This window comes from Peromyscus maniculatus, chromosome 12 (assembly GCF_049852395.1).
Source record: "Peromyscus maniculatus bairdii isolate BWxNUB_F1_BW_parent chromosome 12, HU_Pman_BW_mat_3.1, whole genome shotgun sequence".
Lineage (NCBI taxonomy): Eukaryota > Metazoa > Chordata > Mammalia > Rodentia > Cricetidae > Peromyscus > Peromyscus maniculatus.
This window is the reverse complement of record NC_134863.1, coordinates 46,438,452-46,465,873: the sequence shown is the minus strand read 5'-3', so window position 1 is coordinate 46,465,873 and position 27,422 is coordinate 46,438,452. Positions and strand designations below refer to the sequence as shown.

The 27,422-nt window shown below is 37.0% G+C and overlaps 1 protein-coding gene across 10 annotated transcripts in view; it reads right to left on the bottom strand.

The window, feature by feature from the left end:
- Positions 1-27,422, bottom strand: part of Senp7 (SUMO specific peptidase 7) — a 107,403-nt gene that overhangs the window by 3,120 nt on the left and 76,861 nt on the right. For all 10 annotated transcript variants that reach the window (XM_076549007.1, XM_076548999.1, XM_076549003.1 and 7 more), the window contains 13 exons: positions 26,097-26,243; positions 23,347-23,380; positions 20,232-20,411; positions 16,742-17,010; positions 15,001-15,134; positions 13,288-13,404; positions 10,590-10,712; positions 5,005-5,097; positions 4,406-4,530; positions 3,500-3,552; positions 2,696-2,739; positions 2,140-2,208; positions 892-1,042 (listed from right to left, as the gene is read on the bottom strand). In XM_076549007.1, the coding sequence (XP_076405122.1) occupies positions 892-1,042; positions 2,140-2,208; positions 2,696-2,739; positions 3,500-3,552; positions 4,406-4,530; positions 5,005-5,097; positions 10,590-10,712; positions 13,288-13,404; positions 15,001-15,134; positions 16,742-17,010; positions 20,232-20,411; positions 23,347-23,380; positions 26,097-26,243 (1,539 nt within the window). The remainder of the gene's footprint in view (positions 1-891; positions 1,043-2,139; positions 2,209-2,695; positions 2,740-3,499; positions 3,553-4,405; positions 4,531-5,004; positions 5,098-10,589; positions 10,713-13,287; positions 13,405-15,000; positions 15,135-16,741; positions 17,011-20,231; positions 20,412-23,346; positions 23,381-26,096; positions 26,244-27,422) is intronic.

The window sequence follows — 27,422 nt, the reverse complement described above, 5'->3', positions numbered from 1 at the left end:
AAGTTCTAACTGCAGGCGAGAATTCTCTACATAAGACTTCTGGTCAAAAACCTATCTTCCTCAGTGATGCTGCTAGTGCTGGAACTAAGTGAGCTGTTGCTGAAAAGGCTGTGATTCCCTGCCATTCAAAGATTTGCCTTTAATGCTGCTATATCCCAATAAAGTCTCTATGAACTAGAAAATAATAGCCAATCTTCCAATTGTTTCCTTAGCTATGATATCCTTCGCTAAGCCTTTGGGACTCCAATTATATGAAAATGAGACCTGCATTCTGTCAGACCCATCTCTTCTGTACATTTTCTTGTTCCATGAGCTACCTTTGGACACTTTCTGTTTCCTTCAAGTTCTCCAATTCTATCTGCTGTATCTGGTGTGCTACCAGGTGCCTGCAGCCCTGAGGTCACGTGCATCCCAGGACAGCCATGAATGCAGGACAACACAAAGGATAGTGTTCTATTGCATAAGGCTTATGTCAAAAAGGCTACTAGGTAGCCCTCAGCCCACCTAAATGAGGACCTATCCTTTTATGTGAGTTTTTCTGTTTTCTCATCCTCATGGATCAGCCACCTAATCACAAGGGCATACATACACGCATTACCACATTAAGAACTCCATGAAAGTTCTTAATAGAGTATTTCATGTTTTCAACTCTAGACTGTTCATTTGATATTTTCTGTATTTCATGTCTTCATCCATTTTGTTCATCTATGGCTTTATTTGATTTAACATAATAATCAAATAATTGTAAACTTCTCAGATTCTCCTATGCGGTCACTTGTGGCCTCCATGTCTTTTCTATATGTCCTTGCCTACTCACATTTTCCTGCCTTTTCTTGGCCAGAAATTTGTAACTATGAATTTTAAAAAAAAAAAATCTGTATCTGCACATACCTGAAAGAAGCTTTCCACATACTGCAATAAATAGACTCCGCAGTCGCTGCTATTATCCTGCTTAGGGACTTTAGGGCATAGGTCTACCATGTTGGTTTTACTGAATTCACGGTGAGTTTTTCGCTTAACTTCCCACTCTACCTCTAGATACCTGAAATAGTCAACAGGAGACAGGAGAGTGACTTGAGTAGAAATCTTGATCAGTCTGCAACACTCTCTACAAAGGAAGAAAACACCTCCTTTGCAAAATCTGTTGCTTCAAATTAAAATTCCAAAGACAGAATTTCAACAATACAACTGTAATTTATGAGCCTTCACAAATGCCACAGTGAAGAAAGCGATGTGATTTCAAATGAAACCTAGAGTTTTTAACAACTTAATGTTCACAGTTTCGATAACACAAAATTATTTATATTATGAAGTAAGCTAACACACAGCTTTTAAATTTTGTTTTCAGCACCTATATTAAATTATGAAATTCCTCTCTAGTGCCTTCTGGTAAAGGAACTTTCTATTCGTAGAATTTCTTGCTACGAAGCCCTCACAACCTGGGTTAGATCCCCAGGACCCAGAGGGTGGAAGAGATAACCAGCTCCCACAAGCTTCTTCTCTCCTCCACACCAAAGCCCAGGCACAAGCTTGCCACCACCCCACAACCCACCCACATGACTTTAAAATGTTTGTAAGATATCTCTCTCTCTCTCTCTCTCTCTCTCTCTCTCTCTCTCTCTCTCTCTCTCTCTCTCTCTCTCTTCACATACACACCCACATACACAAACATACACAAATAGAAATTTACAGGTGTCTACTTTCTTTTCAGGTTTTATTTTTGATAATCACTAATATCTGCAATGTTGCATAAAATTATGGTTTTTGTTCAATTACAAATAAAAATTTTGAATTTTCCTTTGACAAATCTAAACCCTTCACTATTAACACATAATGGAGGATGTTGTTGGCAATCAGATTTTCAGGTTCATTTAAGTACGTTAGAAATACAATTACTACCATGGTACCATCAATCTCTCTTCATTGTAGCCAGGATCTCACTATGATAGTCCACTGTCCTCCGGAGCAGATCTTGAGTTTGTGGTCCTCTCGCCTGTTAGGCTACTACACTGCCTCTGAGTGCTAATGTTATGCTCCCCGACCCCACATCTCCAGGGCTGTTTTCAGTAATACTGAGGTAGTTTCAAAAGTGCTGAGATTTTAGAAAACAGACTGAATGTAAAAACTGTCATTACTTACTCTCGTAAATTCTGAACTGTGTTTTGTATAGAAGCAGCTTTCAAGGAGTCTAGTATGAGAATACACGGCCTTTAAAACACAAAGGAAGAGATCAAGATGTACAGACTTATATAAAGATGAATACCCAAGCACAAACAAACAAAGAAAACATCCAGGGCTGGTGAGAGAGTTCACCAGGGAACTGCCTGTAAGTCTCTGTCCTCAAACCTTCACACATGTGCTGTGCCATGGCACGCGCATGCACACGCACACACACACGCGCGCACACACACACACTAAATAAATAAATAAATAAACAAATAAATAAATAAATAAACAAACAAACAAACAAAGCTGAGGGCTGGAGAGATGGCTCTTTGGTTCAGAGCACTTGTTCTTGCAGAAGACATGGGCTCAGTTCCCAGCATCACATGGCAGCTCACAACTCAGTTCCACACCCTCTTCTGAGCACATGCAGGAAAACATTCATACACATAAAATAATAATTCTCTAAAATACATCATTTTCAAACCTTTATATTATTATTATTGTTATTATTTTTATTACATGGACTTACCTTTTACACATTTTCTTTGGTACTGACATATTCATCTCGGTACTCTGAAATAACATGAATTTTTGTCTTTGCAATTTAAGCTAGTTTAAATACATTAACAGCCACTTAGTCCTTAAAGTATTTCAAATACTGAAATTAAATTTTCAAGTAAATGTTCTTTCTCAACAGTTAGCTTTAAAACAAATCAAGCTCACTCCATTTTCCAAACTCACTGACTGATACACTTTCACACTGATTTCACGTAGATGCTTTAACCTAGCCTATGCAATAACATAAGATTTTATTTTTATTCACTTATTCTCTTAAAGACAAGTAAGATAACTGTGTCTGCACGCTTTCTGTAACTCAATTGAGGCTGGAGAGACACATTTCTTCCCTTTGAAGCACAAGAAACGGTTTTAATCTGCACTTGATCTGAGCCAAAGGCTGAGAAGCAATCCAGGTATTTATCTATGACGAGAGGAAAAGCATTAGCAATTGTGAGCTTTGCTGACAATGGTTCATTCATAGATTCCTGAGTGAATCGATCAAACTGATTTCTTTAAAGACCATCTTAGTGCCATTGTTATTCTAAAAAACACAATGAATCTCTAAGAGAGCAAGCTGACAACAAACTAAACAAATCGGCAAGAAGGGTAACTTCATGTTCTTTCCCAAAAATGGTTGAAATAATCAAAAAGGAGCACAATATAATTATGAGTCACTAACACTCATCTCAGTCCACTTAGGCAGGCCCTATTTTATAGTTAACTTCGTAATTGTTATGAGTTTTCCTTTCTCCATATCTGGATAGAACACACTTACTTGGGAATCCTCTGCACTCGAAGACACTGTTGAAGTGGTATGTAGATCATTGTCTAATAACAAAGAAGTCACTATGAGTCTTTATTGTGTGTTAACACAGATAATTTAGATAATCTGAACTTCAAGATGTATCCACAGTACTAATTAAAGAAAAAACATTTTTTATGGTCAGTATTATGAGAAAACTTAGACAAACGGATAAAACTGGTAAGGGTTGGCTGTTACCACATAATATAAAAACCTCAGAAACAAAACCTGAAATACAAATTGGCTGGGCCCATTTCCTCCCAAAAGACTATCTTCACATACAGCAAACTAACAAAAATGTGTACTTTCATGTGGAGGGTAGTTAACTTCTCATGTAACGGTTCTTATAACTTTTGAAGCTCAAAAGGTTAAGAAAGGATAGAAAACAAACAGGTGTCCCCACAGTTTCCCAACCCCACACCCCAGGTTCTGGATAGCATGAGGGAGAAAAGCTACTATCAATTTTGCTTGCTAATTAGGTTACAGCTACAAAACACTTAGTTTTTATTTTTTTCCAAAGAAAATAGGCTTATTTGCTTACTTAAAATTTGATGTCACAAGAGAATTATAGAAGAAATATGAGCTATTATGTTGCCTCTGAATTACTAGTATGTAAGAAGTGTATTAAATTAGACTTTAAGATGCATGAAGAGTCATACCATGAATTCTGAGTCATGTTAGCAAGGCTATTCTCTTAAAATGCTACGATAAAACTTAGCATCAATGATATTACTTTAGAATTATATTTTGGGTATCAGGAGAATTTCAAACATTTTGTATTCCTTTTATTAAGTTTCATAATAAACAATAGACTGTTAACTTCATATTGTTTCCCTTACTCTGCGTATTATTGTGACTATTATTAACAATGTCTGTCACCTGTTGTTTTGCTGTCCTGCTGAGACTGCTGATCCTGGGACTGTTGGGACACAGTTTGTGGAAAATCTTCATACATGGCTTCTTCTAACCATGGAAAACAAATGACTGCGAGGTACCAGTGAGACCTGTTGAAAAGAATTGTAGTCTTAATAATAGACCAAATCTCCACAACGTAGAACCTTCTAGAGCTACATCTGTGATGGTCGATATGATAAACACCTTACTAACTATGAAGACATCCACTATAGCATCTCACATAAGATGGAGCATACATGATACACTAATAGCCACAATTTACCAAGGCCATAATAGAAGTTTGTAATGTACTGTCTGAATAGCGCAAATGTTATCTACCTTCATAATTCGGTATTTCTTTGCAGGATCTCTATTAATAACATCACTTCTTTTGTATTAGAATTTAAGGAAGGTATTCTCTTCTGATATTTTTAGTTTACAAAATAGTTCTTAAAACAAAAATTAATTGCTTTAGTTATTACAACATTGGAGGCATTTTTATATGTCCATGCTTTTTATTGATTATACTTCAAATATTTTTTTCTTAAACCCTAACTGGTTTTCAAATAGTCAAGAGTACTCACGACTCATTTACAGGTACAAAGATGTAGTCTTTATTAAAAATGTTTATGTGGCGAGTCCATGTTCTTACTCTTCTATGTCTCCTCTGAGCCATTCTAGGAATAGGAAAGACATATATACAGATTTATTTAAAAGTTGTAAGGTTTATTAAACCACTGTCTTCAATGCATGTAACTTAACATACCAGAATTCTATTTGATTGTTCTTACATCTGATTACCACAAGCAGTAGTGGAATAAACAGAGGAAAGCTGGCACATTGCTACTGCTTTGTAGATCCCAAAGGGGCTCGGCAACTGAGCATAAACATGTTCAAACCTAATTCCTTCTGCTTTGCTCCGCTGAGGGATTATGTAGAGTATCATCAAACCTTAACAAAGTTACCCAACTGTTCTCTCTGTCTAAGTGTTAAAACCTAATGGGGAAGAAGAATTGAAGGTTGTTTGGGGGTTTTTTTTGTTTGTTGGTTTGTTTTGGTTTTTTTTGTTTTGTTTTTGTTTTTGTCTTTAATTTTAAAACATAAACTTCATCTCCCTTCATTTCACACATAAGGAAATTACAGGACAAGGCTAAGGGTACCTACTGATCCTCATCCGTTTTCCTTTTACTTCTGCAGCAGATATTAATTCATTTCCAAAGAACAAATAATGAAAAATAACCTGAATTGATTGAAACAAATTTACAATTTAAAGGTAAAAGAAAGCACACATGAAGTAACTAAAATACAATGCCAAAAAAGGATACAAAGAGTTCTATCAAACCATCTAGAAGAGCCACCTTGAACACACACACACATTTGTTATGCTTATTTTTTTTTTAACTATCGGGGTTGGGAGAGTTATAGCAAACCAATTTTGGATGTAAAAAAATCTACAAAGACAATGGGCACTTAAAATGGCACAAAGGAAATTTCTGATTTCTGGCTCAGTGCCTCAGAAGGAAGTCTTCAATCTCTACCTACTATATATCAAGTAATATAAGAAGTATACATCTTTTTCCCACCTTATTCATCTGGACAATATCTAACCATATGAATAAACATTAGGACTAAGAGAAAATCCAGAATGAGCTAAAAAGATACGACAGAGTAAACACCATATCAAAAATAATTGTTATAAGTAAAATAATCAGAAGTATGTTTATTGAATGCTCTCATTTTAACTCAATAACTACATAAAATTAGGAACAATTACTTCAATTAGTATATAAACTACCAACCTGTTCTCTATTTGAGACCATCAAAGATGAACACCTAGTTTGTTTTGTTATGCTGGTGTTTAGTAGGCTTCATATTTAAGATAACCTTATTGAGGAATATATCAGACAGAACGAAGCAAGGATGGCAGGAGAAAATCTAAGGGCTAGGAGTGGGTGAGATGGCTCAGCAGATAAAAGTACTTGCTGTACAAGCCCAACGACCTAAATTCAGTCCCCAGACTCCAGAGGGGAAGGAGAGAAGCAGCTCCTGAAAGCTGTCCTCTGACCTCCACCTGCACACGTGTATGCAAACATTCATACACACAACACTAAATAAAGAAGAACTACGGAGGCTATATATGGTCTCTTTCTCAGCTCTTAACCGTGTAAAATACCTCCAATTAAATATCTCACAGTTCTCTCTACTTAGTGATAGGCATTACTCCCGTCCTCTGTTTTGACTTCCTATTATGTTCCAAGCTGTAGCAGACTTGCTTTTGGGCCACCAACCAGCTGCCAAATCATGACATGAAGATTTAATATTAATTATGAATGCTCAGCCATAGCTTAGGCTTATTTCTTGATAGCTCTCATAACTTAATTTAACCTGTTTCTCTTCATCTACGTTTTGCCTTGGGGCTTTTTACCTTTCCTTCTTTCTGTATGTCCTACTTCATGTCTTGTTGGCTGACCCCAGGTGTCTTCCTCTCTTTCTCCCTCATTCTCTCCTTCTCAACTCTCAAGCATAAATTCCCCTTTCTACTTATTCTCGCTTCTTGCCAGCCCTGACTATCCCTCTCCTGCCTAGCTATTAGCCATTCAGCTTTTTATTAGACCAATCGGTGCCTTAGGCAGGCAAGGCAATACATCTTTACATTGTTAAATAAATGCAGCATAAACAAATATAACGTATCTTTGCCCAGTTAAACAAATGCAATGTAAACAAATGCAGCACGCCTTTACATAGCTAAAGTAATCTTCTGCAACCTAAACAAGTGCGACACATCTTTACATAGCTAAAGTAATATTCCACAGCACCCAGCACTGAGTAAGTCACTGGAGATGGCGCCGGCCTCACAGAAAGCAAAGACAATAGGAAAACAGCATGATTATAGAGCTCTTGCTGTGAAACACAGTGCTAGAAGAGATTTCGGAAGAAAATATGCAAGGGCTGAACATATCAGAAAACTGAGAAGAGGTAGCTTGACTACAGGTGAGCAAATGTTGTGTTGTGAAATAGGTTTAGGGAGAATAGAAAAATCCAAACTTGCAGAGTGATGAGCATGTAAGCCATTTATCCTACAGTGGTAATACTAGTAATTTTGGCCTTTTGTTGAACTGATACTAAAATGTTCCTCTCTTCTTAAATTGCTTTTAGATTATGTCTTTTTAAAAATAATTTGTATGGATCCTTTTGTGAATACTAATTATACACACACACACACACACACACACACACACACACACACAAATGTCAAGCAGCGGTGGTGCACACCTTTAATCCCAGCACTTGCGAGGCAGAGCCAGGCGAATCTCTGTGAGTTCAAGGCCAGCCTGGTGTACAGAGTGAGTTCCAGGACAGGCACCAAAACTACACAGAGAAACCCTGTCTCGAAAAACAATATATATTACATATATGAATATATCAGACTAAACACACCTATGGGGGCATGTGTGAGTGTGTATGTGCGTGCACTCCTATGTGTTATGTCACCCTTCCTACACTATAATATACCATTCATGTAACATTGTTATTATTTTTCTGTATGATCAGATAAATACAAGAGCTTTTTCAAACCCACTAACACAGCAGGATCGACCTTTCCCCTCCTCACACTGAAGATGAGTATGCCAATTTATGTGCTGAGTTATCACACCAAGCCCAGTATCATCATTTTTAAGGCAATTACAATTTCTACATTGTAATTTTATAATGTAGGATTACTTGCACAATCCCAATTATTAATTTCTGTATACACAAAATAGAACTGAAGGGCATCAGAAATTATAAATAATAAATTGATCAATAACATTTTCCTTCTGTATGCCTTCTCCTAAGCCTGATTATCAAAAATATTTTCAAACTAGATTTTTCTCTTTGATTCTGACAGGCCTTGCCCATCAATATAAGACCTAAACCAAAAAAGCCACTTAAAGTTGACCATAATCCTAGCCTGTCAAAGACAGCCTCTATATATGAGTTATCTAGTGTATACTATTAAAAGAATCTTCTGTTATCATCACAAGTGTCCCAACTCAAACCATAAATTATGTCCCAACACTACAACAACAGAAATAACCAAACTTTGGAACCTGAAAATTGTATTCAACTGTGTATAACTAACCTAATTTCTTTTAGTTTCTATTAATAAAGATTATTATAATCATTTATTTTATATTATTATAAATTATTATTTACCTTAAAAAATATTAGAGTTAAATGATTGTTTACCATTTGACTTCAAAGCATGCAATCAATGACTATTCATCCTCTATATTCTTATCCTTTTTATCAAAATATATAACAAATTCAAAAAGCATATTAGTTTAACCATCACAATTATTACTTCCAATGTTTGACTTTTAAATTTTTATTACTGATGTATGTATGTGTGTGAGCAGGTGTGCATATGGTCCACATGCCATGCACCCACATGAAGGTCAGGGGACAACCTGCAGGAGTTGGTTTTACCTTTGACCACGTGGGTCATCAGCCTGACAGCAAGTGCCTTTACCTGCTAAGTCATCATGCCGAGACCAGCATCTTCTTTTTTTGGGAGGGGGCGGGGGCGGGGGCGGGGGGGGGGGGTGGTTGAGACAGGGCTTCTCTATGTAGCTTTGGTTCCTGTCCTGGATCTCGCTCTGTAGACCAGGCTAGCTTTGAACTCACAGAGATCCGCCTGGCTCGGCCTCTCAAGTGCTGGGATTAAAGGTGTGCGCCACCACCACCTGGCCAGCATCATCATTTTTAAGGCATTGAAAATGTTGGACTAGAAATTAAAAATAAGGATTTAAGTCCAGGCCTACTACTCCCTAGCTATTTGTCCTTTTCTAACTCTCCAATCCTTAATTAGCCGATTTCTTTTTTCATTTAAAGAATTAGGATAGGGGCTGGAGAGATGTCTCAGAGCACTGGCTACTCTTCAAGGGGCCCTGGGTTCCAAATCCCAGCACCCATATGGCAGCTCAGAACTGTGTGTAATTCCAGTTTCATGGTATCAGATGCCCTCTCCTGACCTCCATAGACACTGGCATATACAGGCATACATATAGACAAAGAATTGGGATATACTATATGGGGCCTATGTATCTAAAAGCACTGATATGGAGAAAGGAAATGAATTTAAAAAAAAAACTGTACCCTGGAAATTTATAAAGTAGAAAACAGATGCTTAAAAAAATAAATGTTCAGGGACCTATTCATTGGGTTCTAACATAAATTGCTGAGCACAAGGCAGGTTTTATGAAAGTCTATGCTACAATAACTATCTGAGTTTCTACTATCTAAGAAATAGTAACCACTTCTTCATTTTTACCTAGTCTTATCCACTGCTCAACAGCTTTAATTCTTAATCAAAAATATTTTTAAAAAATACTGAATAGAGAAATTTAGCAAAATTGTGCAAATAAGCATGGTTTTCATATTATGTTATACTAACTTAATGAAATAGTAACATGTCAGCAAGGAACTAACCAGAAAAACAAACAAACAAACCACAGCCCTACGTCTTTGTTAACAGAATCTAACACAGACAGAGTACACACTTTAAAAAGGCCAGTGAGGCAATCAGAGAGGAGCACAGTCTGCACTGCTATGGCCTCAGGGTGGACATCAAGGAAAGCAGCAGTGCCCCCCAGTGGAAGTTAAAGGGACAGCAACCATCTCCAGTAAAAGACATCCCGAGGAAATATGACCTCAGATAAAATCACATCCAAAGCAAAAAGCGTAGGGAAGAAATAGACTAGCTTTTTTATTCCTTGCTCTCTTAACCTCTAGTACCTACCCACACTGGTCATGCAACTGAAAATGCAGCTTCAAGAACCAGCCTCCTTATAGAGCAAACAGTGAAAGGTAAGAAATGGTTCTTGAACCTGACAAACCAGTGACCTACCAAAGTGTTAATATGCTTGCTCTTGGGATTATTACAATGAAGCCACTTCACCAGGAGCATGAAAATAGTCTTCTTTGTCTCAAAATTTAAGAGTTAGAGAGCTGGCTCAGTTGACTGTGGCACCTGCTAACAAGCCTGGTGACTTAGTTCAATCCCCAGGATGCGCATGGTAAGAGAGAATGTACTCCTTCAAATTGTACCCTGACCTTCACATGCATGATGCACCCATACACACACAATAAACTCCTTTAAGACTTTAATTACAATGGACAGACTTACGAGAGATCTGGATTATCTTCTGTTAAATTATTTTCCTTTCTTGTCAAGCATTTATAGAAAAAGCTACTAAAAATGTGACTTCGTTCAACAAGTTCATCTGATGCTTTCTCCAGTAGAAGATACCTGTAAAGTAGCAAGCCCACAAAGGAAATTGTGTTTAGATTTTATCTCATTTTCTTCAGTTACCTCTTAAGAACTAGAAATTGACAGGCAGTGGTGGCCCATACCTTTAATCCCAGCACTCAGGAGGCAGAGCCAGGGACCTCTGTGAGTTCAAGGCCAGCCTGGTCTACAGAGTGAGATCCAGGACAGGCACCAAAACTACACAGAGAAATCCTGTCTCGAAACCCCCCCCCAAAAAAAAAAGGAAGGAAGGAAGGAAAAAAGAAAGAAAGAAAGAAGGAAGGAAGGAAGGAAGGAAGGAAGGAAGGAAGGAAGGAAGGAAGGAAGGAAGGAAAGAAAGAAAGAAAGAAAGAAAGAAAGAAAGAAAGAAAGAAAGAAAGAAAGAAAGAAAGAAAGAAAGAAAGAAAGAAAGAAAGAAAGAAAGAGAGAGAAAGGGAGAAAGAAAGAGAGAGAAAGAGAAAGAAAAAAGAACTAGAAATTACTGTCACACGTCCAGCTAGCTAAATTCAAAGAAATTTTGCATTTTTCTATGATTTGGGCTTTCAGCTTCTCTTTTAGTTTTATCTCTTGCTTATCAAAAACAATCACTTAAAGTAGAAATTGCCCACTTATTTAATAAGTATTTACCAAATTCCTAACATGTATTAGCACCACATTCACACTGGAGACACAGCAGAAGGGTAGTATCTGCAGCCTAAAGAAGTCAAAATAGAAGGAAATGTTGACCAAATAATCACATGAATGTGATTAACGTAAGACTATGACACACATAAGTCTAGAAAATATTTAGTAACTGGAGTAGTCCCAGCTTAAATTCTTAATCTATTTCCATACTAAAATATTTCTTCAGTGTCACTTTATAACTCAATCACTTAGTGATTCTAGTTTCCATAATCAATAAACTGCTGTTCTTGATAGTCTACTCAGTTTTAATAGTTTAATAATTTCAGAGGCTGAAGTGTACAGATCAAAGTACAGGAAAGGAAAAAAGGGGTAGAGACAGAGAACTCAGGACAGCTTGCAGCTCCTCACATCTTCAGGATGCCGCTGGTGTATGCGTGCGGGCGTGCGTGCGTGTGTGTGTGGTGAGGGAAGTACTCAAGTTAGAAACAGGGAATGGTAGCCAGATTCACTCAGATGAAGTATCTATTCCTGCCAGTAAAATTGGGCAACATCATCATTCACGACACAGGACCAAGTACTCAGGAGAATCTCTCCTTGGGAATAGGATTTAATTTGTTGGCCTCATTTTAGCAAATGATAAAGATAACTGTATCCTTAATATAAGACCTAAAACTACCAGACTACTTCCAGATAATGTAACCGTGTCTCAGAAAACTAAAACATTTATAGAAACTCAACAATATTCAATCATCAATAAAAATCAAACATTCAAAGCTACAAAATGTGACCATTCTTAACCCTCAGAGTGTAAAGTGATGCTCTGAATAAGTTGGCTATTGCATGAGACTTTAGTCAGCCTCATTTATCGGCTCCATTCTCCCAGGTCCCACCACCTCTAGGGCAGTGACAAAAGATAATTGAACAGAGTTGTTTCTTTTCCGTTCCCAAAGTACATTGGATTTTGTAAATCCTTCCTTCACCACAATACAGTGTTCAAAAAGTACACATCAAAAAATCAACACATTTTAAAAACTAAGCCAAAACAGCAGGCAGTCGCTTTTCTGCGAGGTGTAGTGTCTACAGATGGTGAGAGAATGCAACCGAATTAGTCGACCGAAGTAAAATTCTGGTAGGCAAATGCTCTCTGAATCTGAAAGCTTGTTGGTTACTTCTGACTGGAATTGAAAATAATTTGGACAAAGACACTTGTTTTCAGGCAGGGGTACAGCTCAATAGCATAGTGCTTTCCTACCACACACAAGGCTCTAGGTTCAGTCCCGGGCTTTCCTACCACACACAAGGCTCTAGGTTCAGTCCCGGGCTTTCCTACCACACACAAGGCTCTAGGTTCAGTCCCGGGCTTTCCTACCACACACAAGGCTCTAGGTTCAGTCCCGGGCTTTCCTACCACACACAAGGCTCTAGGTTCAGTCCCAGGCTTTCCTACCACACACAAGGTTCTAGGTTCAGTCCCGGGCTTTCCTACCACACACAAGGTTCTAGGTTCAGTCTGGGCTTTCCTACCACACACAAGGCTCTAGGTTCAGTCCCGGGCTTTCCTGCTACACACAAGGCTCTAGGTTCAGTCCCGGGCTTTCCTGCTACACACAAGGCTCTAGGTTCAGTCCCGGGCTTTCCTGCTACACACAAGGCTCTAGGTTCAGTCCCGGGCTTTCCTGCTACACACAAGGCTCTAGGTTCAGTCCCAGGCTTTCCTGCTACACACAAGGCTCTAGGTTCAGTCCCGGGCTTTCCTACCACACACAAGGCTCTAGGTTCAGTCCCAGGCTTTCCTACCACACACAAGGCTCTAGGTTCAGTCCCAGGCTTTCCTACTACGCACAAGGCTCTAGGCTCTAGGTTCAAACCCAAGTACAACTGATAAAAAAAAAAAAAAACTTAAGTTTTACAATAAAACCTATAAAACAAATGAGATCATTATTGTACTTACTTAAGGTAAAAGTCAATGATTACATCGTTAAGAAATTCTCCTTCTTCCAAACACTCCAAATCTTCATTAGTTACTCCCAAGCCCCCCTTGGTAGGTGGTGGAGGATAAACAATCAACCTTTAAAAAATAAGAATAAAGTTAAAATATAACATTATATTATATAAAATATATTTTTATATAACATGTAATATTTATATAAATTATATTAATATATTATTAATTAAGAGATTTTTTTTTTTTTTTTTTTTTTTTTTTTTTTTTTTTGGTTTTTTCGAGACAGGGTTTCTCTGTGTAGCTTTGCGCCTTTCCTGGAACTCACTTGGTAGACCAGGCTGGCCTCGAACTCACAGAGATCCACCTGGCTCTGCCTCCCGAGTGCTGGGATTAAAGGCGTGCGCCACCACCGCCCGGCTAATTAAGAGATTTTTATAAAATAGCTACTAGGTAATATTATCTATAGCTAAATTTTATATGGTAAAGTATCTGCTAAAACATAACCGATTATACTTTTCTACGTTTTCATAAATCTCCTATGGTATGCTGGCTATTAGCTTTTTCTTTCCATTAACTTCCATGGGGCTAGTCCCAGAAGACTAACGTCTAATACACATCGAGGCAAAAGGGCATATCTTACGATCAGTTACAAATACCCTTAAAGTTGTCTCTCTTTTACATAATTTTTAACTTTCAACAACTGCTGTAATAAAGCAAAAATTTCCTAATGCTCCAATTTGCATTTCTAAATTTGAATCTCAAATGAATTCTTTTCTGTTCAGAAAAGCCAGCACTCAAAAACAGTTCAATCTTTCTGGTGGTCAGGAGGTGGATAATGGAACCTTAGGGAATACATTTCCCTAGAAAAGTGTTTACAATGTAAACTTAACAGAACACACAGGAAACAATCAGATCATAACCAGAGAGTGGCAGAGGACAAGTGACAGCTCAGAAGCATCTCCTGGCACTCCCCCTTAAAAGTCAGAGAGAATGCCGGAAGTGAATTACAGGCTATAACCTTGGAATCGTTAGGGCATCACTTGATGGGCAAATGTAGTAATTTAATAAAGCTATAGTGCTTATAACAGAAAAACATCATGAAACCAAGTGCTGTCCACAGTTGATTTCTTCTTGATACCAAAGTACTTAACACGAAAACTGAAAAAAATAAATCTAATTTGATAGTTTCTATGTAACCAGTTACTGCCTATCCTGTGCTTTCAATTGCTTAAAAAAAGGAAGGAAAAAATACTCAGAGTTAAAGAAGTAATCTCCAATGTACAGAATACTCTGCCTTACCAAAAACAGAAAACATATAAAATTTAATCTATCAAGATTTAAAAAGAGAACTTAAACACCAAATTACCTAAACTGAGAAATATTTTAATAAGCAAATTCATTTCCTTTTCATATATTTATCTATAAGAGGTACAATTTCCAAAACCATACATTGCTATTCCAAGATTTTCAATAAGCTCTTTAATGTTTCCAAATTGTGGTGAGTCATTTTTTTCATACAGACACAAAATTAAATTAAGCGACACCTATTATTTGCTTGATAATTTCAATGTGCCTCATAAACAAAATTATTTCCATCACTAGCCAGGGGCATGAAAGTAAAACTGAAATCATCTCATCAGGGAAACTGCCTCAAAGCCGCAGCAAGGTGCGAGCAACCACCACGACAGAGCAACAGTCACGATGTGACGCAGCCCCTACTTCTGAACGGGTCCGGTGTGCCTGACTTCTCGCCATTCTTCGTCTGGACTTGAAGTAATGGAAAGTGAGTAGCAACCACTGCTTTGTTTCTGCAGGAAAGTGTACGTAGGCTTGATGGTCTCTGTACTGGAGAGCTAGGAGAAAAAGACTCTTATGAGTACATAAAAACAAACATTAGTTTTGAAAAACACAGAGGTCAAATCTAGATTTGTAACTAAAAGAAATGTATATCAAGGAGTAACAAATACACTTTTAAATATGTATATGCTCTACATATATAATCAAATGAAACAATTACTTTTCATCAAAAGATTTCATATACAATACAAGGGCTAAAGTTTAACCTAAAGTCCTACTTCCAGGTATGAGTTCCACAATTAAAGAAGAATTTAACTTTGTGGTTCAAAATAATCAAAAAAGGTATTAGGAAAAAAATAAAATTTTACATTAAAGGAGACTGAGCTTATATCATAACTGATATTCTATTATTAAATTAAGAGTAATATATAAATTTGTATATGTGATATAGATCAGCTTTCTGCTTCACCTAACACTATTATGAGTATCTATGGGTTTTTTTGAGTAGAAGAGCCTTAGAATACACTTCTGTACATATCTATATGTGTGAACAAATGTGTGTGCCATAGCTACTTAGAAAATATTTTTCCTTCTAGACATAATTCACAGTTCTACAAGTCACAAGTATATTATCAATCTACAGAAAGGCATAACATTTTTTATTTCTTTTATTTACCATTAACACTGTGCATGTATGTTTATGATGCTTATGTATGGGCATGCATGAGCCATAGCATGTGTGTGGAAGCTGGTTCTCTTCTCCTAGCTTTCTGTGAGTTCCAGAAACTTGCACAACAAGCACTTTACCCAATAAGCCATCTAAAAGACCTCTAAACATAATATTTTTTATTATTATGGTTTTGAGCTAATGTTAGACTTATAGAATTTTGAAAAAAAAGAAAAACCCTATCTATATCCTCCTGAGCTTAATATCAGAAATCAGTAAAATCTGACTATCAAAAGTAAAAAAGTAACACTGAGAGAATATTAGCCAAGGACTTTGGTCGGATTTCACTGCTTTTCCTACTAATGTCCTTTTTCTATTTCAGGATCCCATAATTCTCAGTCTTTTCTTGTCTGGGTTATACATTATTGAGAAGAAGACTACAGAAGTGGTTTGCCCTGCTCAGTGTGAAGGGCATGGCTTACTGCAGACAATGTTAACTACACTCACTTGGCTATGGTGATGTCTGCCAGGTCTCTCCACTACAGAGTACTACCTTTCATTTTCTAACTTAATGAATATTTGGGGTATGGGACTTGAGGTTATACATATATGCTAGTTCTCCATGAGTTTTTATCCATTAAATTCAGAATGCATTCATGAACCTGGCAGCCAGCAACAATCATAAATATAGTGTTTTAGTTGTGACTTTGTATTTTCTTTTTCTTTACAATATTGAATTCTACTCGAATAACTGTCCACACCACTTATTAATTCATTCAGTTCTTTACTCCATATCTACATCAGTATAGACCCAGGGATGTCTATGCGGTCCTCTGGTTATAATCTCATCCTATCGCTACTGATTTTGCTGGAGAAACTTTCCAGTATTGACCCTGGAAATTCTTTTGTGTGCCCGTGTCCTTCTAACACAACAGCATTTGACCAGAGAAACCACTTTCACTCTCTCCTCGGTCAGTTGTGTCACCATATGCTGACCTGAGACAGCGACTTCCTCTTCGATTCTGTATCAGCAGCAGCTGTATCCGTGAAAGAACAAGTGGAAGCACAGTAATAATGAATAAAAGAGCTTTCTTTTGGAGAGAAGTCCTGGAACAAAGGAAACGCCTGAACCCAAGACAATGGGTAAGAGAGTTCCGATTCTCCATTGGTCATACTTATTTCCATCATAATATCTTTCAATTTCAATTCTTCTGTTTGTGAAATGGAACTGTTTAACTCAAGGAAAATGAATTCACCGGCTTTTGCTATAAAAGAAAAAAGAAACCAATTTTTATCAACACTTTTTTTAAAGATGATTACAATTAATCTAATTGTGAATAACAACAAAGATTTTATGTAAAACTCAACCAAGTATTTTGTATGTTAGATAATAACAGACAAGTTTAAATTCTGAAGTAGACAGTTAGTAATCAAAAACCCAAATTCACAATTATTAGGCTCCTATTCTACTTCTATTCATTTTCATTTGGAATGAAAATTCCAAACAATACTGACTGCTCCATCTGCTGTACCTGGCATTTAAAAAGTGCTAACAAGTATTTGCTATGAGTGTATAAATGAATGAATGATAATTGAGCCATTATTTATTTTACTCTGGCCTCTGCCATAGATCCATCTGTCAACTAAAAGAGCATTCTGATTAAATACGTCCTTCCTCATTTTAACAAACCATTTCAGTAATAGTCACACACAAAATTATTATCAACTCACCCACAATTCCACAGCCTCTTGTTATCTGATTATGAATTTCTCTATTGTATGTAATTAGAAGAGGAAACTATTAATTTTATGAGTATAAAATTTAACTCCCTATAACATCTAGCATAATATAAAAAAGTAGAGGGGAGAATGAGATCAAAGAGGTAAGGATAAATATAACTAACTTTACCTAATTCTAAACCAGATACCCCTGGGAGTTGAAAAATAAACGAAGTTGGTATTTCAAGATACATATATGCCGCTATGTGTGTGCTATGAGAACACACAGAAAAGCATTCAAGTCTTAGAAGTCTGATAATGTATATAAGCCTGGGGAGATGAGCTTTTTCCCCAGGAGCTACATAGTGCAAGAAAAGAAGTGACTCTCAAAAGGTGTTCTCTGACCTCCACACAGGCATTGTGGGGTGCGTGCGTACGTGCGTGTTGCACACACATATAAATAAATGCAAAAAAAAGTTAAAGAAAAAAGAAAGCTCAGCAATACTTAGTCAACCTGATCAAAACAAAGAGAAGTCATAGATTAATAATATTAGATATAAAAAGAGAACTATTACAAGAGATAACTATGAAATCCAAGGGACCTTTAGAGAATACTTTGAAAACCTATCTAGCCAGGTGGTGGTGGCACACGCCTTTAAACCCAGCACTCGGGAGGCAGAGCCAGGCAGATCTCTGTGAGTTGGAGGCCAGCCTGGGCTACAGAGTGAGTTCCAGGAAAGGTGCCAAAGTCACACAGAGAAACCCTGTCTCAAGAAAACCTAAAAAAGAGAGAGAGAGAGAGAGAGAGAGAGAGAGAGAGAGAGAGAGAGAGAGAGAGAGAAAGAAAGAAAGAAAGAAAGAAAGAAAGAAAGAAAGAAAGAAAGAAAGAAAGAAAGAAAGAAAGAAAGAAAGAAAGAAAAAAGAAAATCCATTCAAAAATCCTGGACTATCTAGAAGAGATGAACAAATTTCTAGGTAAGCATGACCTGTCAAAGATAATTCAAGAAGCTACAATATTTTTAAAAATTAACAAGATCTACCACAAGCAACAAGACTGAAAAAAATACTAAATAATAACCCAAGAAAGAAAAGCACAGGATCATCAGATTCACTGCCCTATTCTTCCAGACCATTAAAAAAAAATGTGTAAGAGAGCTAGAAAGATGGCTCATCAGTTCAGAGTATTTTCTGCCCTTCCAGAGAACTTGAATTTGGTTCCGAACACCACATCAAAGAGCTCACTACTACCTGACACTCAAACTCCAGGGGATCTGACACACTCTTCTGGCCTCCATGGGCACCTGTACACACAGGGCATATAGACACACAGGTGTGTACACACACACACACACACACACACACACACACACACACACACACACACACTCAGAGGGAGGGAGAAATCAACACTACGGCTCCTCAGAGAACTCCACAAAATAGAAAGGGAGAAGGAGCACTACTCAACTCATTGTACAAAGCCAGGATCACCCTGGTATCAATACCAGATAAGAGCACAACACATAAGAAAACTATCCACCAAATTCTCTAATGAACATAGAAGTAAAATCGCTTTAAAAAGTCCCTGCAAACTGAATTCCAGACCACCCTGATAAAACTCATACAGCATAACCATGCTGATAATATTCCAGGGAGTCAAGGATGGTTCAACATATGCAAATCAATAACTGTAATACAACTGCATAAATACACTAAGGGCAGAATCACAGGATCATGTTAATCAAAGCAGAAAAGGCTTTAAAAAAAAAAAAACCAAAAACCTCAACATCCTTTTGAATAAACCAATAATAAAAAGAATATTCTTCAACACAATAAAAGCTACATACACCAGGCAGTGGCAGCGCATGCCTTTAATCCCAGCACTTGGGAGGCAGAGGTAGGCGGATCTCTGTGAGTTCAAGGCCAGCCTGGTCTCCAAAGTGAGTTCCAGGAAAGGCACAAAGCTACACAGAGAAACCCTGTCTTGAAAAAATAAAAAAATAAAAGCTACATACATAGAAACACGGAGAGAGCCCCTCAAATCAGAAGTAAGGTAAGGGTGCTCTCTTCACTCTTGTCAGGCTAGGGAATGAAGAAAAAAATAAAAGTGATAATAACAGGAAAGGAAGAAGTCAAATTATCTTCACTGCAGGTGACGTGATCTTATAATTTAAATATCCCACCAGAAAAATCTTAGATCTAATAAAGACTTTCATCAAATGAGCAGCATACAAAACCAACATATGAAAGTCAGTAACTTTTTATGTATCAGTGATGCACCTGACATGTACACAGGACATAAAAGCAGAAGCGGACTATTTTGAGGTGGAAGGGGGCCAGCAGGAAGGAGAAAGAAGAATGGGAAACGGAGTGCAAATACGAACAGAGTACATGAAATATAAAAATGTTATAATAAAACAATTGTTTTATATTCTAAGTAAAATAACGAGTCAAAAAAAGAATATAGCCAAAGATAACTGACTAAAATATAGTTTTAATGGTACAGAAATGCTTTATCTTCAAAGTAAACAACATTTAAGACTTTTTTAAAGGTATTTTTTCATTTCTAATGATAATTTTCCATAACTGAATAAAATTACCAGGCAAAGTCACATGACTAAGAATATTAATGAATAACATTTTTAATTCAATAAAAATTAATTTCAATCCAATGAAATAAAAATAGTTTATTAAGTTATCTTAGAAAAAAATGACTTCACATATAAGCTTTGAGGTTCTCCTAAAATTTAGGAATGATCTTTATACTCACATTGCTGGCTTAATATGGGATTTTCTAACTGGGTCTGAATCTCTTGAAGGTACTTCGAGGAAACCCAGAGGAAAAGGATAGCCTGGGTCTTCTTACTGTGATCATCATCCTGGCTTTTCCATAACCCAAACCTCTTTAAGTGTGTGGTGTCCACTAACAGTGAAATCTCATTCATGGACACTGAAAGACATAAAACAAGCAATTTAAAATGTAATCTATTTAGGCATACACCATCTCTGATACATCTTGATATACTGTATAGCTTAGTAAGGGTTTTTATTGCTGTGATGAAGCACCATGCCCAGAAGAAATCTGAGGAGGAATATGTGTGAAATTGCCAAAGGAGAAATTTAAATTGTCACCTAAGGAATGAGGAGAATGGGAGAAACAGCCTTCCCCAAGGAAGAACATACCAACTGGTTATCCAATGTCAAATGGTCAGTCCTGACAACATATATACAAGTAACACTACAGGGACTAAACAAGTTGCAGTGATATATTTAGGGATATATATTATATAATTATATAATATACAATATTATATTATAGAAAAAGAGGACATGAATTTGAAAGAGAGAAAGAGGGCACATTGAAGTGGTTGAAAGGAGGACAGAGGAGGAAAATGATGTAATTTTATTATAATCTCAAAAAATAAATAATAATAATTCATCTGAGAAAAGAGGTGGACAGTAAAGAAATTATGGCAAAACATCTTGACATGTGCTAAAAGAACTTGACATTGTTCTTCACAGACTCCTGCCCGGCCATGTTTATTGCTTCTCTATTCACAATAGTTAGAAAATGAAAACAACATAAATGCCCTACAGCCAACGAATGGATAACCAAAGTGTGGTACATATACATTATGGACCACTATGCAGCTGGAAAAAAAAAAAAAAACTCCTGAACTTTGCAGGTAAATAGGCAGAACTAGAAAAGATCCTATTGGGTGAGGTAACCAGACTCAGAGAGAAAAACACTGTATGCTGTCTCTTACTGGAGGCTCCTAGCTTCAAATCTTCACAAGTGAGTGCACAGCCTAGAGTTAGTGCAGAAGCAGGAAAGTGAAAAGGGATCACTGCAGGAGGGCGATAGGGGGTGGTACAAGTGAAGGAGAAATGAGAAAGTGGAGGGCCTCTCATTAGGGAAGGAGATAAATCCAGAGGAATGAGGGGGTAAAATAACAGTAAGGACGCCTGAAAAAGTCATAAAGAATCATATTATTAACTACCAATCTCAAAATCCCTATAATCCATAGAAAGTCTATGTACACATATACATATATAGTGTAAATGAAACTTTCCATCTGGACTGCCAATGCTCCCTCTAAGACCCAAAGACCATCTAACAAAAACCCCAACACCAAGGATAAAAAAAACCTCCTTTAGAGTTGTTGGTCAGCGTTGTTCAAGGGACTCCCAAAACATTACAGGCTATTGCCCTTAGCTGCCCCGGAGAGGTGAGGTAAGTCCAGACTGCTGAAGACATCCAGCACATCAGACACAGGGCCCAGAGACCCCTGAGCTGAATGGACCTGAATGCTTCCTCCCTGAGGACTAGCTCTCGCACTACCAGAAGCCACCATGCAGGCTTCCAAAAGAGGGAGGCACCCAACAGTCCAACCCAGCTATGATGCCTAGGAACCACAATGACTACCAGCATGGCACAATAATCCAAAGGGTGCAGCAGTGGCATGCATACCGTGGTGGTAACCAACAGCTCTCTAAAAGGACTTAAGATGCCGCACCAAGAGGGAAATCATGCCTGGTTCTAAAAACCTAGCCGACTATTCAGAGTTGGGGAAGCCACAGATCCTGGAGGAAAAAGAACCTACAACCACCACTGTCCCTAACTACATTTTAAATATTTGTCTTCATGCCCACAGATTAAGTGTATTTCTTACCCCCAGACAGAGACCATCACAGAAAACTCACAACTGATCCCACTGCAGTTGTGCATCCCAGCCCCAAGTGATACATCTACAACACACCTGAACTAAGGCTCGGGGACCATCGTGGGAGAGGGGCAGAAAGACTGTAAGAGCTAGAGGACCAGGGAGTTTGCTGTGAGAGTGTGTCTCCTATGGATGTCAGAAGCCGCATCCACCAAGTCTTCCCAATGGGACTGCCCGAACACGAGCTCAGCAAGGACAACACTTCGTTAGCTCTTAATAATTAGTTCTTAAATACAATAGTGTTTTCTAGCAAGAGCTATTAAGATGCTGTGTGGCTTATACGTTCTCACTACTTAAATGGTTAATCCAGTCAATGGATTTATTACCATAACAGAGTTTTCAAGTCTGAACATGCAGGAGCCAAGGAACTGAAGCTGCTTCAGTTACGTCTTCAATGTCGTCACGAAGCTTCTCTTACTCTAGTTCATATCTGAAGTGTTATCTGTGTGTACATTCTTCTTCTTTGTTCTTTCTATAATTCACTCTCTAAAGAGATTATTCTCTATCAGTTATTATTTTTCATCACTAATTATTCTGGAATTTTTCTTTTTTTTTGTAGACAGAATGAGAAAACAGTCTGCGTCTATTTAAGCTTGTAGTTACATTTCCATTCTGCTTTACTTAGATAAGATATAGCATAAAAAAAACTCTGTCGGCCGGGTGGTGGTGGTGCACGCCTTTAATCCCAGCACTCGGGAGGCAGAGGCAGGCGGATCTCTGTGAGTTCGAGGCCAGCCTGGTCTCCAAAGCGAGTTCCAGGAAAGGCACAAAGCTACACAGAGAAACCCTGTCTCGGGGAAAAAAAAAAAAAAAACTCTGTCTATACAAATATATACTATATGCTTATGTGCTTTTTTTTCCTTTAGTTCTTAATCATTTTCATGTATATCAAATACTTGAGCTGTCAAATTTTTACAAGAGTACTTTATTATCATCTGATTTATAGTCATTAAAACAATAATTAATATGTTCCTTTTGGTACTATAAAACATTTTAAGGTTTATTTAGAACTGCAAAAAATGTTGACATCAAACGTTATTAAACTACCTTCAGTTTATTTATTTTCTATGCTGAAAAGTGATGGAAAACTTGTGAAAGAATTTCAGAACTTTTTCTAATGAATTACTCAAAAAAAAATGTCATTAAGAGAAGATGGCTTACCTTGAAATGGGATTTTAATATACTTCGTTGTGAACTAAAAAAAATATGAAACAAAAAATGAGTTACTACTCCAAGTGCGTTTCTACTCAATTTTCTTAGTATTAGAGTATTTAGTACTATTCAATTTTTAGTACTTAGTAAAAGTACTAAGAATCAAAGCAAAGAACTATTTCAACATAAAGACTTAGTTTTAGGGTTAAGAGTCTTTAACTGTGCAAGTAACTTTACCAAAATACTCGTTTATAAAAATTGGTAAAACCCTACTTTTCAAAAGTGTGTCCTGAAATTTTAAGAGGTAAGACAATGTCCGAAGAAATGCCAGAAGAGCACACAAGGCAGCTATCTCCAAAGAAGACTATTCTCTTAGGGATTAACCAAACTCACAAGAGTCAACTGATCAAACGAAGGTGCCAATGCCCTGTCTATCTGTAATGAGACTTTAAACATACCAGAAGACTCGGCTATACCCCACCATATTCTTTTATCTCGGCAATCATTCCCTTGTTCCTTTCGGGAACTCCCTTCTGACTGAGGTCCTTGCTCTTTCTGATCCTTCTACTTCACTGAACTATTTCCTCTGGATGTCTTCTTCGTGTCTGTTCAGCTTAAGTGTTGTACTTATAATTGCACTCAAGGCAAAACCTTCCATGTACTATCTAAATCAGATTTGTCTTTTGATAATTGCTTTCTTTCCCCTTACTAACAAGTAAGTCTGCCTATACTTGCTTGGTTAAGTTCTCTTCTGATCAATACATTTATGAAATTATTGACTATATCATAGATATAACTTGTGAACACAAGACAAAACTCAAATAGACAGCATATGAGTTCTAGACAAGCAACAAAGTGTTCAACAACAATACTGGTTTACTTGCATTCCATTTATTTTCTTAACTTAAAAATTAGTTCATATTATAATTTTTAAAAGTATAAAACTCCTATTCCACGGGGTTGGCCAGTGAAGTCAAATGTAAGGCAAGGAGGCATACTGGCTAAGTGCTGAGTTTGGAGTTCAAATTCTGCTTCTGTTGTTTCTACTTTACAATTAATGAGAAATAGTGTAGCATGATGTCGCTAGTATCAACTTTCTTACACATACACTCTCTCTTCCTTTCCTTACCATCAAATATTCTTCTTCTACCAAACCTACTTGGCAAGAATCTGATACTGATATACAGCTCTGCATGCTTACTATAACAACATCCGATCCATTCCAGCTCAATTTTAAAGCCCAGGTAAGAAAGTGATACTGAAGGAAATCCAGTTCTTGAAATCATCTATCTATTTAAACAAGAATAAAGTTGACTGTAATGCTAACATGTAATACCCTTCAACAGTCAGAAGAGCTCTCTGAACATCATTTGTGCCTTGTAAGCCTTTCTCATTATCATAAGTGGTAACATTTTTTAAAAAAGAAATTATATTTACTACTGCACTCTCTGAAGAAAGAAACAAATGACCAACTAAAGAAAGCTGCTCCAATTTACCTAACTTCCCATCATTAGTTTTCTAATCCAGCTAAACAGTAACTATCATAATAGTGAGAAATTTATCTTAATTACAATAATGTCTAACAGTAAGTACTCTGATGTTTGAAAGACAAAAAAAACATTTCTTTCATTTCTGTTACAAAAAATCATGAACTCTGTCTGAAAAAGAATCCATATAAAATATCTCTTGAAGGCCAAGAAGTTTTTTAAGACTTTTACTCTTTTCTCTTCTGTTACTTCCTATATGTTTTAATTTTAAACACTCTCTACATGTTCTCCCATCATAATGCTATATTACAGAATTTCTCTCAATCTTTCTTCATGTACATAAATCTACGTTTTTATTAAACTGCTTTCCTGAAATAAGACATAAATTTGTTTTGAGACAAGGTTTCAAGCTTGTGGGCTCAGGTGACCGTCTCACCTCAGTCTCCCAAATGAGACCATAAACGGATACTACTGTGGCCAACTTAAACCCAGTGATAATTAAAGCAAAACACTAGGGCAATTGAAATGGATGACAAATGGAAATTGTAAAAGACATCCATCCCAAAGTGGAAAGGGGAAGTAAATTAAATTCATATAAGTGTAGTAAACTGCAGAACAATACATCTAATACTGTTTTATAATCCATATGAATGTACGAGAAATAAGAAATTATATACATTCCAAATTAGCAGGTGCTGTCTTGGTATGCAAAACTGTTTGTGGTCTTTATGTAGATTTTCTTGTTTGGTTCTAGTTTTTGCCTACAACAACCTTTACACTGTTCTGAAAGTGGAAAAAAATGATCACTAATAGTTTTTATAGTTTTTCTTTTATTCTGGAGATTATAATATAATTCCATCATTTCCCCATTCTCTTTCCTCCCTCCAATCCTTCCATATGCCCCTCCTTGCTCTTTCAAATTCATAGCCTCTGTGTCCATTAATTATTGTTTTCATGCATATCTGTATATGTAGATATACATATATTTCTAAATATGACCTGCTCAGTCTGTATAATGCTGCTTGTGTGTTTGTTTTCTGAGCAGACCATTGGTATTGGATAACTAAACAGTGTGTTTTTCCCTGGGGAAGATTGTGTCTTCTGCTCTCAGCATTCTTAGTTGCCTGTAGCTCTTTGTGTGGGGTTGAAGCCTTGTGGTCCTTCCCTTGTCCACTTTGGCATGTCTATCGCCCATTTTCAGCTTGTCTTTATGCAATCAGGTGAGGAGACAGTACTGAGATTTTCATATAGAAAGTTATAGGATATACTTACCGTGACACAACCTTTTGAAGCTCCTTTTATTTTACCAATATACACAGAAGTAAATACGAAATCCAGTTTCAGATCCATTTCACTGTTAGGCATAATACAGGAAATGTTTTCCATGTCAGGATTGTATGGACAGAATTCAGATGATGTCTAACAAAGAATAAATTATAAATGTATATAAATTTCTAAGAATTAAAAAAAGCTGAAATTATATTCAAAGACAAAATTCTTCTTTAAATTATTATTAAAATTTTTTATACTATTCTTAATGTGAAAAAATAGTCACTAAAATTGTTTTGTATAAAAATGTAGATTTTAAACTTATTTTTCAATTTTGAATCTTGGACATTTTTAGATTTTGCATGTGCATATGTAAAAATGAAGACAGACTTGAGATTAATTGTATGAGATATTTTAGATGTGTTGAAAGACATTATACCTATTTTGTTGTTGTTGTTTTGTTTTTCAAGACATGGTTTCTCTGTGTAGTTTTGGTGCCTGTCCTGGATCTCACGCTGTAGACCAGGCTGGCCTCACAGAGATCCACCTGATTTTGCCTCCCAAGTGCTAGGACTAAAGGTGTGCACCACCACCGCCTGGCTTATAAATAAAGGGTTTTAAAGAGAAACATAAATGCTTAAGAACCCTGTTACATCAGATCTATATGTTTTATTATAGATTCTATATTTGAAGATAGACAACTTGATGTGAAGAAAAGAAATAATTCCAAGTAGACATACTACTCCAAGAGCAGACAAATATCAAAGTTATAGTTCAATGAGAACTACAGAAAATATTCAAGTCACAGAATATTTAGACTAAAAAGCATGTCACTAAAACTAACAGGAAAGCTGTTGCAAAACCCACACTCAGGAAATGCATCATCTTTATCATAATATTCTGCTTATTAAAACAATAAGTAGATATTAGGCAATAAGAATATTTCACTGAGGCCGGGCGGTGGTAGTGCACGCCTTTAATGCCAGCATACGGGAGTCAGAGGCAGGTGGATCTCTGTGAGTTCGAAGCCAGCCTGGTCTACAAAGTGAGTTCCAGGACAGCTAGGACTGTTACATAGAGAACCTGTCTCAAAAATTTTTTTAAAAAAAGACTATTTCACTGGGGGCTGGAAAGGTGGCTCAGCAGATAAGGGTTCCTTCCACTAAGCCTAACAACTGAGCTCAGTCCCTGGAAGGTACGTAACAGACGAAGAGAACTCCTGCAGGTTGGCCTCTAACCCACAGCTGTGCCACGGCCTGCACCTCCCCACATCCCCACATATAAATAAGGAAATAGGTAAAAGAACTGCTTTAAACTTGGACAGTGAAA